General features: G+C 33.8%; 1 protein-coding gene across 6 annotated transcripts in view; it reads left to right on the top strand.

The window, feature by feature from the left end:
* Nucleotides 1-16,448, top strand: part of Ltn1 (E3 ubiquitin-protein ligase listerin) — a 1,386,601-nt gene that overhangs the window by 469,736 nt on the left and 900,417 nt on the right. For all 6 annotated transcript variants that reach the window (XR_010953911.1, XM_067791508.1, XM_067791509.1 and 3 more), the window contains exon 9: nucleotides 294-477. Coding sequence is in view for 5 of the 6 variants with exons in the window: in XM_067791508.1 (XP_067647609.1) it covers nucleotides 294-477 (184 nt within the window). In the remaining variant the exon portion in view is untranslated. The remainder of the gene's footprint in view (nucleotides 1-293; nucleotides 478-16,448) is intronic.

The raw sequence follows: 16,448 nt of genomic DNA, 5'->3' as shown, positions 1-16,448 counted from the left end.
GAATTTAAACCGGATAAAATTTAATTTATATTTAGAAAATTTAAGATTTTTCAACTAAACGTCAAATTTAAAGCCTTTTTTTATCTTTCACTCTGACTTTTAAATGTGTAGTAGCTTAATTAATTAGTAAATTGTAAACGCAGAAATTTATGGGTATTAAAATCTCTAAAGGGCAGTATTTGAAATTTACCGTCTTTTTGCTATGGGCGGCAATATATGCTATAGCTCCATAGGAGAAAATCCCATCGCTGCAAACGCATACATTAATTTAAATTTGAATACCTTGCTTATAGGTGGCGCTTTTCGTCGTCAATGTTTGCCGAATGTTTACCACTTTTATGGAATTTATCAATGCTGAAAAGAAAATAAGCTCAACCTCGTTGATAACTGAAACAATAGACGAGTGGGAATCTGTATACTCACAGAAAACATATTTGAAAATATTTCAAACAGTTTTTGCATTACTACAATTTCAAGGTAAGATAGGTCATCTTAACGCGATATCTATATATAATATGAAATAAAGTCGCTAAATATGTTTTTAATGTAATCATTTTGCCCTTAATGCTCCGATTTAAAAATTATTTGTTGCATTTTAAAGCTTGGTTAAGTGGGATGGTTATTTTTAATATAATGTGACGGAATCTATAAAAGCGAGGTGTAAATCGCCATAATGTGGTAAGAAATCATAAAAGTAGTATTTACACAACTGCAAATCAAAAAGGATATACACTCGTTCTACATCACATTTAAGTGGAGTAAGATGAAATGGTGAAAAATGGAATCATATCTATATATCGAAATAGCCATCATCCCGTCGTTATGATCCGGAGCCAGAAAAACAATTTGCATGTAAAAACAACAACCGCGATTTGAGCCAGATAAATCCAGATATAAGTCTGGTTCAATTTGTAAGCCAGATAATTTGTTAATTTCTTGCCTTAAGTTTGGCAACACTGCCTTGACGCTGCTTCACTTTTAGCAGTATGTGTTAAATGAAACACAACAGCGACATCTGCCTATCACAACTCAAAATATCACGACCTCTGCTAGGATTATGTAACATACCAGAGTCTCATCTAGCTCATTGTTCTATTAGGATAGATTACATATAATTTTTCATATGCTGAAGTAACCGTCTGTAATTTTTGAAAAAAAAAAAAAAATCACTTTTGCTAATACTTACGTAGGCTCTTTTGACCATTAGCGTTTGGTGCAAATAAAAACAGCTTATTTCAACATTCCAACCCGACGTTTCGCTAGTCTCTCTAGCTTTTTCAAGGGTGATCTGTGTATTTTAATAACAAAAAGCAATACATTATTATGAAAAGAATATATTAATACAAAACAGAAAAGGTATAAGTGCGTAACATTTAAATATTAGTAATCACAGTATTACATACAAACAAATATCACAAAATAAGAGGCAAAAACACTTTGAATAATATAACACGATTTATATAAAAAACTGACATAATTGGACTATTTAAACAAATTTCTTAGAACTTAAACTATTTTCGGTACCATTCCATTGTGGTATCATTGTTATACTAAAACGGATTAATGCTACAGACAGAGGGTGTAGGCAGCAGCAACGTCATCTGTATCTTCCTTTTTGTTTATTGTGTTGTCTCTTCTTTGCAATATTCGCAGGCTTTCTAATGTGTACCTGGCTTTTCCTTGTTTATTTTTGTCTATGATTCTTGTGTTTTGTAGATCAGCTGCTTGCCCAGTTTGTGTTTTGTGTTGACATAATGCTGTGCTTTGTTTTTTCTTCCCTATATCTGATTCATGTTCTGCGAGCCGAACTCCTAGTGGCCGTTTTGTTGTTCCTATGTATATTTTCTTGCATTCTTCATTTTCATTGCCTTCACATGTTATTTCATATATAACGTTGTTTTGTTGGAGCTTTTCAATAGGGCTTTTTGTTTTTGTGAATATCGTCGATAATGTATGATTGGATTTGTAGGCAAGTGCAATTTTGTGTTTGCTGTTGGTTAGCGTTTTGCTGAAGTTCTCCGTAAGTTTAGGTATGTATGTTACGCTAAAGTATTATTTCGTTTCTTTTTCTCTTTCTATTGTTGTTTTATTTTGTTCGGTTTTTATTTCCATTATTTTGTAATCAACTAGACTTTTTATTAGAGTGCCCAGATAATTATTATTTTTAACGATTTCGGTAATTTTTCCTAAGTTTTTATCCCAAAATTGTTCGTCGCTTATTGCTATAATTTTGCTTATAAGATTTTTCGCCGTGTTTATTATACTCAGTTGAGCAGAGCTCACAGAGTATATTAAGTTTGATTGGATAACGGTTGGTTGTACATATATAAAGGAATCGAGATAGATATAGACTTCCATATATCAAAATAATCAGGATCGAAAAAAAATTTGATTGAGCCATGTCCGTCCGTCCGTCCGTCCGTTAACACGATAACTTGAGTAAATTTTGAGGTATCTTGATGAAATTTGGTATGTAGGTTCCTGAGCACTCATCTCAGATCGCCATTTAAAATGAACGATATCGGACTATACCCACGCCCACTTTTTCGATATCGAAAATTTCGAAAAACCGAAAAAGTGCGATAATTCATTACAAAAGACCGATAAAGCGACGAAACTTGGTAGATGAGTTGAACTTATGACGCAAAATAGAAAATTAGTAAAATTTTGGACAATGGGCGTGGCACCGCCCACTTTTAAAAGAAGGTAATTTAAAACTTTTGCAAGCTGTAATTTGGCAGTCGTTGAAGATATCATGATGAAATTTGGCAGCAACGTTACTCCTATTACTATATGTACGCTTAATAAAAATTAGCAAAATCGGAGAAGGACCACGCCCACTTTTAAAAAAAATTTTTTTTAAAGTAAAATTTTAACAAAAAATTTAATATCTTTACAGTATATAAGTAAATTATGTCAAGATTCAACTCCAGTAATGATATGGTGCAACAAAATACAAAAATAAAAGAAAATTTAAAAATGGGCGTGGCTCCGCCCTTTTTCATTTAATTTGTCTAGGATACTTTTAACGCCATAAGTCGAACAAAAATTAACCAATCCTTTTGAAATTTGGTGGGGGCATAGATTTTATGGCGTTAACTGTTTTCTGTGAAAATGGGCGAAATCGGTTGATGCCACGCCCAGTTTTTATACACAGTCGTCCGTCTGTCCTTCCGCATGGCCGTTAACACGATAACTTGAGCAAAAATCGACATATCTTTACTAAACTCAGTTCACGTACTTATCTGAACTCACTTTATCTTGGTATGAAAAATGAACGAAATCCGACTATGACCACGCCCACTTTTTCCATATCGAAAATTACGTAAAATGAAAAAATGCCATAATTCTATACCAAATACGAAAAAAGGGATGAAATATGGTAAGGTAATTGGATTGTTTTATTGACGCGAAATATAACTTTAGAAAAAACTTTATAAAATGATTGTGACACCTACCATATTAAGTAGGAGAAAATGAAAAAGTTCTGCAGGGCGAAATAAAAAACCCTTAAAATCTTGGCAGGTATTACATATATAAATAAATTAGCGGTATCCAACAGATGATGTTCTGGGTCACCCTGGTCCACATTTTGGTCGATATCTGGAAAACGCCTTCACATATACAACTACCACCACTCCCTTTTAAAACTCTCATTAATACCTTTAATTTGATACCCATATCGTACAAACTCATTCTAGAGTCACCCCTGGTCCACCTTTATGGCGATATTTCGAAAAGGCGAACACCTATAGAACGAAGGCCCACTCCCTTTTAAAAATGCCCATTAACACCTTTCATTTGATACCCATATCGTACAAACAAAGTCTAGAGTTACCCCTGGTCCAGAAACGCCCACTCCCTCTTAAAATACTCATTAACTCCTTTCGTTTGATACCCATATTGCACAAACGAATTCTAGGGTCACCCCTGGTCCACCTTTATGGCGATATCTCGAAACGGCGTCCACCTATGGAACTAAGGATTACTCCCTTTTAAAATACCCATTAACACCTTTCATTTGATACCCATATCGTACAAACGAATTCTAGAGTCACCCCTGGTCCACCTTTATGGCGATATCTCGAAAAGGGGTCCACCTATAGAACTAAGCCCCACGCCCATTTAAAATAATCATTAACACCTTTCATTTGATACCCATATCATACAAACAAATTCTAAAGTCACCCCTGGTCCACCTTTATGGCGATATCTCGAAAAGGCGAACACCTATAAAACGAAGGCCCACTCCCTTTTAAAAATACTCATTAACACCTTTCATTTGATACCCATATCGTACAAACAAAGTCTAGAGTCACCCCTGGTCCACCTTTAGTGCGATACCTCGAAAATGCGTCCACTTATAGAACTAAGGCCCACTCCCTCTTAAAATACTCATTAACTCCTTTCGTTTGATACCCATATTGCACAAACGAATTCTAGAGTCACCCCTGGCCCACCTTTATGGCGATATCTCGAAACGGCGTCCACCTATAGAACTAAGGCCCACTCCCTTTTAAAATACTCATTAACACCTTTCGTTTGATGCCCATATTGTGCAAACGAATTCTAGAGTCACCCCTGGTCCATCTTTACGGCGATATCTCGAAAAGGCGTCCATCTATAGTACTTAGGTCCACGCCCTTTTAAAATACTCATTAATACCTTTCATTTGATACCCATATCGTACAAACGCATTCTAGAGTCAAGCCTGATCCATCTTTATGGCTATATCCCTAAATGGCGTCCACCTATAGAACTATGGCCCACTCCCTCATAAAATACTCTTTAATGCCTTTCATTTGATACACATGTCATACAAACACATTCCAGGGTTTCCCTCGGTTCATTTTCCTACATGGTTATTTTCCCTTATGTTGTCACCATAGCTCTCAACTGAGTATGTAATGTTCGGTTACACCCGAACTTAACCTTCCTTACTTGTTTTATATTTTAGGGGTTGTGAAGTGAAAAAGGTTATCAGACGTCCAGAAGATAGGGGATGCTGCAGTCTTTTTCCATTTCATATGTAAACTGAATTTTGTTATGATAATTGTTTAGGGCTTCTAAGACCTGTTCCACGTCATTTCTTTTAACTATCACGAAGATATCGTCAACATATTTGACTAGAAATTTTATATTAATGTCAAGTTTTTCCTTAAGTGCCTTAAGTACGTTGTCAAGTAGGTCGTCCATAATTATATCAGCTATTGTCGGGGAGTGAGGGCTACCCAATGGCATGCCAAACGTTTGTGCATAAATTGTGTCATTGTATTTAAAATAATTGTTGTTTAACAAGCAGAATTTTAATATGTCATGGAATTTGATCTTGGGTATATTTGTTGTGGATTTTATTTGGTCCCATTTTTGCATTATTATTCGGATGGCGAGATTGGTGGGAATATTAGTGAACAGGGACACATCATATGACACTAGCAATTCTTCATCATCTGCAGGAATATTTTGGAGTATTTCCTTTAATTTAAACACATTCTTGACATACTCTTCGGACGTCATTAGAGTGCCCGGATAATTATTATTTTTAAGGATTTCGGTAATTTTTCTTAAGTTTTTATCCCAAAATTGTTCGTCGCTTAGTGTTATAATATTGCTTATAAGATTTTTCGCCGTGTTTGTTTTATATTTTAGGGGTTGTGAAGAGAAAAAGTTTATCAGACGTCCAGAAGATAGGGGTTTTGCATACCAATCAAAAACGAGATTGCCATTACATTTGTGTATTTTGACGTCGAGGAAGGGAATGCTGCAGTCTTTTTCCATTTCATATGTTAACTGAATTTTGTTATGATAATTGTTTAGGGCTTCTAAGACCTGTTCCACCTCATTTATTTTAACTATCGCGAAGTATCGTCAACATATTTGACTAGAAATTTTATATTAATGTCAAGTTTTTCCTAAAGTGCTTTCAGTGTGTTGTCAAGTAGGTCGTCCATAATTATATCAGCTATTGTCGGGGAGAGAGGGCTACCCATTGGCATGCCAAACGTTTGTGCATAAATTGTCTCATTGTATTTAAAACAATTGTTGTTTAACAAGCAGAATTTTAATATGTCATGGAATTTGATCTGTGGTATATTTGTTGTGGATTTTATTTAGTCCCATTTTTGCATTATTATTCGGATGGCGAGATTGGTGGGGATATTAGTGAACAGGGACACGGCGTCATATGACACTAGCACTTCTTCATCATCTACATTAATATTTTGGAGTATTTCCTTTAATTTAAACACATTCTTGACATTATACTCTTCGGACGTTACATTTTTAATTTTATCTCCTATATATTTTGCTAAATGGTAACAGGGAACATTTACGGACGATGCGATGGGACGTAAGGGTGTGTTGGGTTTATGGATTTTGGGTAATCCATAAAGGCTGGGCGGAGTCCCTGCTGAACATGATAATTTGTGTTTTTCTTTGAAGTTAATGTGTTTCTGTTTGTAAAGATCATCTACTATTTTATTGTAGCGTGTGAGTTGGGTCAGCCCTGACTTTTTTGTATGTGTTTTTGTCATCTAATAGAGTGTTCATTTTATTTATATACTCGCTCTTGTTCATTACCACTGTTTTATTCCCCTTGTCTGCGTTCGTTATCACTATATTGTGTTTGTGTAAGTTTAAAAAGGCTTTACTTTTGTTGTACGCTGCTGTAATAAATTTTTCCGCTGAATTGTTTTTGATATTTCTTTTGAGTTTCGGAATCCGGTTACTCAATCTGTTTCTCACCATTTCCTTTTCACTCTCATCGTCTAATGATTGAATAGCTTGTTCCATTTCTGCTATTATATGTATGGGTGAGAAGTTCCTTTTTGTTGTAGGCAGCGCGAATTTTCTACCCAGTGAGAGAATCCATTTCACTTCTTCGGGAAAGACTATACTCGTTTTATTAACGATCCAATCGTTGTTTTCCTTTATTCCTAAGTTCCTTAATTGTTGAGTCTTTAAATTGTGTATTTTAGATGTACGTTTTTGTTGTGTTTCCTTTGTTATTCTCTGTCCAAAGAAGTTTTGTTTGCGGTGGGGTAAAATCTATTTCGCTGAGATCGCGTTTCAGTTCTCTTTCCGTGTGATGCATGTAGTCTTTCGTGATTTTTGTGTCTAAGTTTGTTTGTGTTATTTCCATATTTAAAATTTTTCGAAGAAAGTTGCGTTTTGTATTATGGAGTTGTTGTTTCAATCTTTGCGATTTAGTTTCTATGGTTACGTTTTTTACCACATTCATGAGATGACTTGGTGTTAGGTCGTATGTCTTGCATTCCAACAAGAACTTGAGCGTTCCACTTGCTTGCTGTAGTGCATCTCACGCATGTATGTTCGCCATATTCTGATAAACTTTTTCTCTTCACAACCCCTAAAATATAAAACAAACACGGCGAAAAATCTTATAAGCAAAATTATAACAAACTTAAGAAAAATTACCGAAATCCTTAAAAATAATAATTATCCGGGCACTCTAATAAAAAGTCTATTTGATCACAAATAATGGAAATAAAAATCGAACAAAATAAAACAACAATACAAAGAGAAAAAGAAACGAAACAATACTTTAGCGTAACATACATACCTAAACTTACGGAGAACTTCACCAAAACGCTAATCAACAACAAACACAAAATTGCACTTGCTTACAAATCCAATCATACATTATCGACGATAATAACAAAAACAAAAAGCCCTATTGAAAAGCTCCAAAAAAAAAACAACGTTATATATGAAATAACATGTGAAGTCAATGAAAATGAAAAATGCAAGAAAATATACATAGGAACAACAAAACGGCCACTAAGGAGTTCGGCTCGCAGAACATGAAGCAGATATACGGAAGAAAAAACAAAGCATTATGTCAACACACAACACAAACTGGGCACTCGGCTGATCTACAAAACACAAGAATCATAGACAAAAATAAACAAGGAAAAACCAAGTACACACTAGAAAGCCTGCGAATATTGCAAAGAAGTGACAAAACAATAAACAAAAAGGAAGATACAGATGACGTTGCTGCTGTCTACACCCTCTGTCTCTAACATTAATTCGTTTTAGTATGACAATGATACCACTATGTAATGGTACCGAAAATAGTTTAAGTTCTAACAAATTTGTTTAAATAGTCCAATTATGTGAGTTTTCTATATAAATCGTGTTATATTATTCAAAGTGTTTTTTGTCTCTTGTTTTGTGATATTTGTTTATATGTAATACTGTGATATTTATATGTTACGCACTTATGCCTTTTCTGTTTTATATTAATGTATTCTTTTAATACTAATGTATGGCGTTTTGTTATTAACATACACAGATCACCCTTGAAAAAGCTAGAGAGACTACCCAAACGTCAGGTTGGAATGGTGAAATAAGTTGTTTTTATTGGCACCAAACGCTAATGGTCAAAAGAGCCTAAGTAAGCATTAGTAAATGTATTAAATAAATTGACCAGAAAATCACAAAAAAAAAATCACTTTTGCAAATGCCTAAATTTCTGTCACAAATTGATAATTTATCTGTCAAATCATCTCTTTTTTAGGTTGGTAACATAAATTCATTTTCAACTGAATATTACCAAACAAAAGCTGAGTTGTCTTAAATTTGAGTTGTTTTAATTACAACATAACTGAGTTGAGGTTGATAATTCTTATATTATTAAATAATTTCATATCTTAATTTCTAACCCAACTTCTTTGCAATTATTGAGGCATGGTATGGTCAATCTTTTTAGAATTTTGAACATATAAAAAATAAGGTATAATAGATCATATGCCACAATTCTTTTCACCAAACGGAGTTAATTTCTTTTCATGCATTAAGCAATAAGGCCACTCTCCTCTCAACAACTTACTTACCTTATTGGCACTTAACGGTTCATCTTGTGGCTTACTGGCGCCAATTGGTCTTAACAAGGCAATTTAAATCGTTTCCGAAACCGTCCTTCCAGCGAAGTGTGGGTCGCCCTCTTCGTCTGCTTCTATAGGTGGGTTCCGATAAGAATACTTTTTTGGTTGGAGTATGATCTTTCATTCGCATCACATGGCCTAGGCAGCGTAGCCGCTGTATTTGTATTCGCCGAACTATGTTGGTGTCTGCATATAGCTCGTACAGCTCAGCGTTAAATCTTCTTCGGTACTCACAGTCGCCAACGTGTAGATACAATTAAATATTTCGAGATACTTTTCTCTCGAACACTCCCAGAACCGCTCTAATCTGATGTCATGATCCATGCTTCTGCAAGATGGGTACGACAACCGACTTTTCGACTATTTCGAAATGATGGCTGCCAACAGTGGCGTGGTTGCCAAGGCGCAAATGCGCTCACTCTTTGTTTGATGACAGCAGGTACTTCGTTTTGTCCTTACTCACCAATAAGCTCATCTTTTTCGCTTATTTTATCAGGTTGGAAATGCAGAACTTACGGCGTCGGTATTATCAAATTCGTCAGCTTACTCCACATGGTTAATAGTTTGAGCCCAAATCTGAAACTTTTTTCTACTACATATATGATCACACCGAATTTGGTTTCAAATTTAGATTATACCGGTCTTCGTAAGAATTATAAATTGGGGATAGATGTTACCTTTTGGCATATAACATATGTAGAAGCAATAGTGCTACGTCAATGAAATTTTAGTATGCCCTACTTCCTAGGTAAAAAATCGTAAATATGAAATTTTTCCGAAATCGGGATACATTAACATATGTAGCTTTTATGGAGAGGCACGCTGTACTAGTCTTGATTTTTTAAGAACAAAGCAAAAAATTAAACTTTTTGCGATGTCACGAAGTCAGTTTCACAGATATGTAAAATTATTGGGTGTGGGTATAAAACTGGACTTATTCTTCCTATTGAGCTGTTTTACTCAAAAAGGGAACATCGTCCCTAGACCCCTTTTTGCACCCAACTCATCAGTTGAGCTATTACATCTGTTACATAACATAGCACCTCATATGTATAACAAAAAATCACTTTCAGCAACTTTCACAAATGAACCGTCTTATTTTTAAATCTTCAGCAACAAGTTTAAACTTTTGGATTTTATTTTAATATCAAAAGTGATAAAAATTTATATTTTGAGAGTTTTGAAACTTTGTGCTTTTGTTGTAGACACAGAATAGTCTAAAAGTTTCTTTTTTTAAGATTTTTACGACTTTTTTGGTTTTGTCTTAAAGCTATTTTAAGATCTTAGACTTTAAGTTTAAAACTTAAACCGAATAAAATTGCAGACATAGTAGTAAATTGAGGGTTTTCCAATTTAGTTCAAAAAAGACTCAAAAAGTTCTTAAACCGATCAATGGTTTAAAATTAACCATGCAGTAATTGTATGCTCTTTTAGAATGCGGTTCCAGAGAGGTTAAGTTCTGTAGCTAGTACGACTTTCTCCAGCATCAAATTCAAGAAATCGCCACGATAGGGGGTAGGGGGTGCCCCTGTCCGAAACATGTTTTAGTTTCGAACCATCCATCATCGCCCGTGGCTTTGTTGTTTTCTAATCTGGTTAGCGTTATTCTTACTTCGTCATAGTCGGGTGGTGGACCGTTAATCACCGCTTAACAAATAACATAAATTGGTTAGTTGCTTCTAAAAATAGCTTCTAAAAATAGCATAATAAAGAACGTGCCAAAAGCAAAAAGCATAGCTTTGAAACAAGCAATCATACAAAGAATGTTCTGTAGTAAAGAATAAAAATGTGAATGCGCAGAAAGTAATTTGGAAGAAATCGTACAACAAAAAGACGTGGCTTGGTCGTGTCTGTATGTCAACAGATCGATCATCGCAAGAGTACGGGTGTGGCGCAACCATTTTCGACTTGGCCGAGATGGTCGCCATGAATTTGTTGAAACGCTTCTTTTAATATGAGGCACGATAGCCGCTTGTGGAAGAACTCACGATACTGTTTTATACTCACGAAAGGATGCCGCTTTTAATAAAAAGATGAAGTGCTACACTTTATAAATTACACTGTATAGTCCTTTTTTATTAAACCGAAAATAAAAGGCTCTGATATAGTGAGATATATATATCTTAAAATGATGTTGAAATTACGAGCTACTGAATTTTACGTCTGTACAAGTTTAATTCGCGGAATTAATTGGCCTCTATTCATTTGACAGATAGCCCTTATTGTGAATGTGTTCTTTTGACAGGTAACCCTTATTGTGAACTATGGTTGTGTTTAATAAGCATTGCTTGGCTTTATGGTCACGCAACACGTGGCCAAATTCTTCTGTCCCAAAAGCGATGTACTTAACTTTAAAAGTTTAAGACTGTTGAACTAAATTTAAATCTACATCTATGTTTAGATCTAAATTAAGAATTAAATTCTAAAGTCTAGTTCTAAAGTAGGACTTAAATTTAATTTTAATAACTAGAAACATTTTTTTTTGTGTTTTAATTCTACTGTATGAATTCAGTTCTTAATTTTTAATGATTGTTTAAATTTATTTGATTTCATTATCTTTTTTTTTTTAAATTTGGAAGAAAAACATTTTATTTCTAATTTAACAATAGATATTAACTTTAAATAATCTTTAATTTAAAAATTTAATTTAATGAATTTTTCTTATCCTATTTTTATGTACCATTTTTTCCTTTTTCGTTTCGTCATCAATTAACGTGACGTTTACACCGTCAATACCTATTACGGTATAAGGACCAATATAGATACTACTATGCTTGTCGCGGGGTTCTTTTTCAAGCAATACCTTGTCAAATACCTTGACAGATATTGGTTGTGAACTTTTATTATATCCGGTTCGATTTTTTAATTTGTGTTCTGTAACTGTTTTATTTGCTAATTCGTGAGTTTTTTGAAAACGAAATTTAACTTCTTTCGAATAGTTTTCTATGTTGTAAATGGGGTCTATTTTATCGGTTTGCAGTTCCTTTGGTAAATTAGCTGCTTTGCCAAAGACTAATTCATATGGTGAGAATTTGTTATCGAATACTGTGTTTGTTGTTGTGTTATGAAGAAAAGTGAAATATTTCAAGTAAACATCCCAGTCGGAAAAATTGGGATTTAGAAAAGATCTTAAATATTCATTGAAAACTCGGTGGTTTCGCTCTACTGTGCCAAGAGTATCATGATGGTACGCTGTGGAAAATTTATGTTCCATTTTTAATAATTTTGTTAACTCTAAAAAAATTTCATGTTTGTATTCGGTACCTAAATTACTTTTAATGGTTTTCATAATGCCATATATTAGTATGAAATTTTCAAAAATAGCTGATGCAACCGTTTTGGCGCTTTTATCAGGTATTGCAACCGTTACTAAGTATTTGCTAAGATCGCATATAATGGTTACAGCGAACTTGTTGCCATTATCGGATTGAGGTAGAGGTCCTATAGTGTCAATAACAACAATGTCGAATGGCTTACAGGGTGTTTCGGTTAGGACTAAATTTTCTTTTGTTTTTGGCTTAACCTTATTCAAAAGACATTTTTCGCAGTTTTTAACAAATTTCGCTATATCGCGCGTCATGCCTTTCCAATAATATTTGGTTCTGAGTTTTGCATAAACTTTTTTGCTACCGAAATGTCCTCCTAAAATTGGGTCGGTATGGTAAATTGTTATTAATTGTTGTTTTTTGTCTTCGTCTGTCACAGTTTCTACGGGTTCGGTTAGGATGATTTCTAAATGTTTTAAAATTTTATTCCCAGTGGTTTTTAGATCTGATATCGAAAAATATTTAAAAAGATTATCATTTTTTTGCAATTCGACTATATTAATATTGCGTTTGCCAGCTTCTTTTTGGAGCTTGAAAAGTAATTCATCTAAATGTATTATTTTGTTAGCACACGCAACCTTAATTAACTCAATTTTTTTGTGTTTTAAATGCGCATTTATCTCAAAATTCGTAATTTTACCACTTTTATCATAACTTATTTGGGATTTTACTCTGGGTATTTTCTTTGAAAATTTGTTTGAAAAATTATCATAAACTTGTAATTTTGTGTTTCGTTTTACTTTTTCTTCTTTGCCTATTTGTTGTTGCGTTAATTGTTCTTGTTTTGTCTGTGATCTTGTCTGTACCGCTAAAATTGATTTGCCTGAATTTTTAATTTCTTCTATTGTGATGCGAGAGAATGCATCTGCTCCTACGTTCGTTTTAGCTTTTATGTATTCAATAGTGAAGTTGTATTCTTCCAGTTCAAGTCTGATACGTGAAAGTTTTGAAGACGGGTCTTTCATATTAAACAAATAAACTAATGGACGATGATCGGACTTGAAGGTAAAGTGTGTGCCATATACGTATGGTCTGAATTGTTTTATTGCAAAAAATATAGCTAGAAGCTCTAACTCAATTATTGATTTCTTTTGTTCTGAATTATTAAATGATTTGGACGCGAAACAAATTGGTAAGTCAATGCCATCTTTATTTTGACTTAAAATGGCACCACAACCAATTTTTGAAGCGTCGGCAGTAATTATAAATTCCTTTTTGAAGTCTGGGTATTGGAGAATTTGAGGAGAAATTAAAGATTTTCGAAGTTTTTCAAATGCTATATCACATGACTCATCCCATTTAAATTCTACTCTTTTCCTGCTAAGTTTATTTAAAGGTGCTGCTATTGAAGCAAAATTTGGTATAAACCTTCGATAGTAATTGGCGAATGCCACGAATCGTCTTACTGCATCTTTATCACAAGGTTTCGGATATTTCTTTATTGCAATTATTTTGGAATCGTCGGGAAGTAGACCTTTTGATGAGCATTTGTGTCCTAGGAAAGTGACTTCTGAATGCATGAAGTTACATTTTTCGGGATTTAGACGCAAATTAAATTTTTTGCATGTTTGAAAGACTTGTTCTAAATTTTTAAGATGGTGAGCTTCGCTACACCCAATGGCTATAAGATCATCGACATATAAAAATGCTTGTGTTGGAGAAATTCCTGAAAAAGCAATTGACATCATTCTTGAGAATGAATTCGGAGCTACGTTTAAACCGAATGGTAAAACTTTCCATCGAAAAGCACCACAATCAGTGCTGAATCAAGTGATGTCTCTAGAATCTTTATTTAATGGGATTTGGTGGAAACCTGAATACAAATCCAATGTAGAAAAATATTTGGCTCTGCCGAGATTATCAAGAATATCGTCTATTCGTGCAAGTGGGAATTTGTCTGCTATCAATTTTTTGTTTACGGCTATAAAGTCAACACACATCCTGTAGGATTTCTGTCCATTTGGATTTTTCTTTGGCACAAGTATCAATGGAATAACTGTGTTCTATAAGATCATTTTGTAATAAGTTATCAACTTGTCTATTAATTTCCTCTCTCTGACAATATGGTAAGAGGTAATTTTTTATGTAAACAGGATTTTTATCTGTCAATCGTAATTTCTGTTCATAAAAGTTGTTATGCGTCATGCGATCGGTCTTTAGTGCAAACACGTCATCATATTTTAGACATAAATCGAGAAGTTTTGGTTTGGCATAATTTGGCATTTATTTTTCTAAAATTGATTTTAGTTCATCTGACCTTTTCGAATCTTTTGAAATATCATTGATTTTATACACGTTATAGTTGGTGATTTCATCCGTAACTATGTTACAATTTCTTACGTATTTTACCTCATCAGTGACGTTTAAAACTTTTATTATCGGATTGTTAGTGTCAACGACACACTTTGCGGTGAACACACCACTACAAATTTCTTGTGCGTTTATAAAAACTGGATATTTAGATTCTTTCAGCTTAAATAAGCGAAAAATTTCGCATCTAGAAGGAATTACCAATGTATTATCGGTTGTATTATGTAAAATTGAAATTTTATGAATATTTTTGCCAATGCCAATTGTTATGCTCTCGTTTGCATAGACTATTATGCAATTGTATTTTTTCAAAAAGTCTTTGCCCAAAATACCATCTGACGGTATGTTGAATTTGTCATCTACTACATTTAGAGTATGTGGAATTGAAAAATTTGAATAAAAAAGTTCTGGTTTAATGGTACCCAATATTGAAACTGTATCTGTCGTAACACCCGTTATATTTATAATATTGTTGTTATTTATAGAAATATTTTGTTTTAAACTTGAAAGTTTTATAACTGATATATCAGCCTGTGTATCTACTAAGAAAGTGCATGTTTTAAAAGAGTCATTGCAATTCAATTCGATAAAATCTGAGTAGTTCAGGTTTAGACAATAAATTGATTTATTTTGAAAAGCGTTATTTAATTCATATTCTGGTCCCCCAGTGTTCACTCCTGAGGGCCGTTGGCGTTTAAAGTGCGAACACTAGCGTTATTTGTTGATTTTGAACGTCGATTGTTTGATGTTACTGTTGTTATTGCTATTGTTTCTGTTTACGGGCCTGCTATTGTTATTACGAAAATTACCATTACTTCGCGAGCCATAATTATTGTTGTTATTATGCCTATAATTGTTATTGTTGTTTCTGCTAAAATTGTTGTTGTACCTCGAAAAGTTGTTCCTATTATATTGATTTGACCTGAAGTTACCTCGAAAACTACTATTTTGCCTGTTATAACGCGATCTAAACGCTAATACCTGCCTTTCACTCGCTTGGTTATTTGGTTCTACGATCATTTTCGCGACTACATCCTTAGAATCAGTGAAATTAGTTGACGTTAAATTGATTTTACTAGGTCTGAGCGAGTGTTAAGCCGACAAACGTTGACGGTTTGTTCGACTGCCATCTCGTGCGCTTTTTCCTGAGTCATTCCTTCTATAACTAATGATCGTTCTAAAGCATCGGAAAGTTCCTCAACACGTTTGGCGAATTCAGTATGATTATTATTAAAAACTTTTAAAGATGCAATTTTTCCTGCAACAACTTTTGAGTTGTCAGGTTTTATTCTACCTTTTAACGCATCTTTTATTTGCTGAATTGTTGTTACTTCATTTGGAATTGCCTCACGCGCTTTCCCTTCTAACTTAGATTTTATAAACGAAACTAAAGTATTTGTCAAATTTTCTTCCATCAAATCTTCTATCAAAACTATTTTATCTATAAAGGATGCAAGTGAAAGCGGATCGCCGCTGTAGTTTTCTCTAATTATGGATGCACACATAGTAATAAAAGTTTTCTTTTGCTCTGGAGTCGCCATTGTCGGTTGTTCTTCGCTAATTGTATCTAAATTATTATTATGAAGTGAATTGGAAAATCCAGGAAAATCCTCAAGAAAAGATACGGTACTTTTTTTTAATAATACTAGCTTTGTATGCTGAAGTTGTCGGTGCGTCAGAGATTTCTTCCTCAGTATCAAAATCAGAACTTGATTCGCTTTCTTGTATTAATTCAGAAAGATCTTTGGGTATTTTTATATTGCAGTTAATTCTAGAGAAACATTTAGTGAGTTGTTCTCTGCACTTTGACAAACTTTCGATTATTGAACTAGGCTTATCTCGATTTTCAAAATATGAGTTTACTTGTTTTATAATTTCAATTTGATAATTTTGATTGAGCTTT

This window comes from Eurosta solidaginis, chromosome 5 (assembly GCF_040869045.1).
Source record: "Eurosta solidaginis isolate ZX-2024a chromosome 5, ASM4086904v1, whole genome shotgun sequence".
NCBI lineage: Eukaryota > Metazoa > Arthropoda > Insecta > Diptera > Tephritidae > Eurosta > Eurosta solidaginis.
This window is presented reverse-complemented; position numbering and strand designations above follow the sequence as displayed.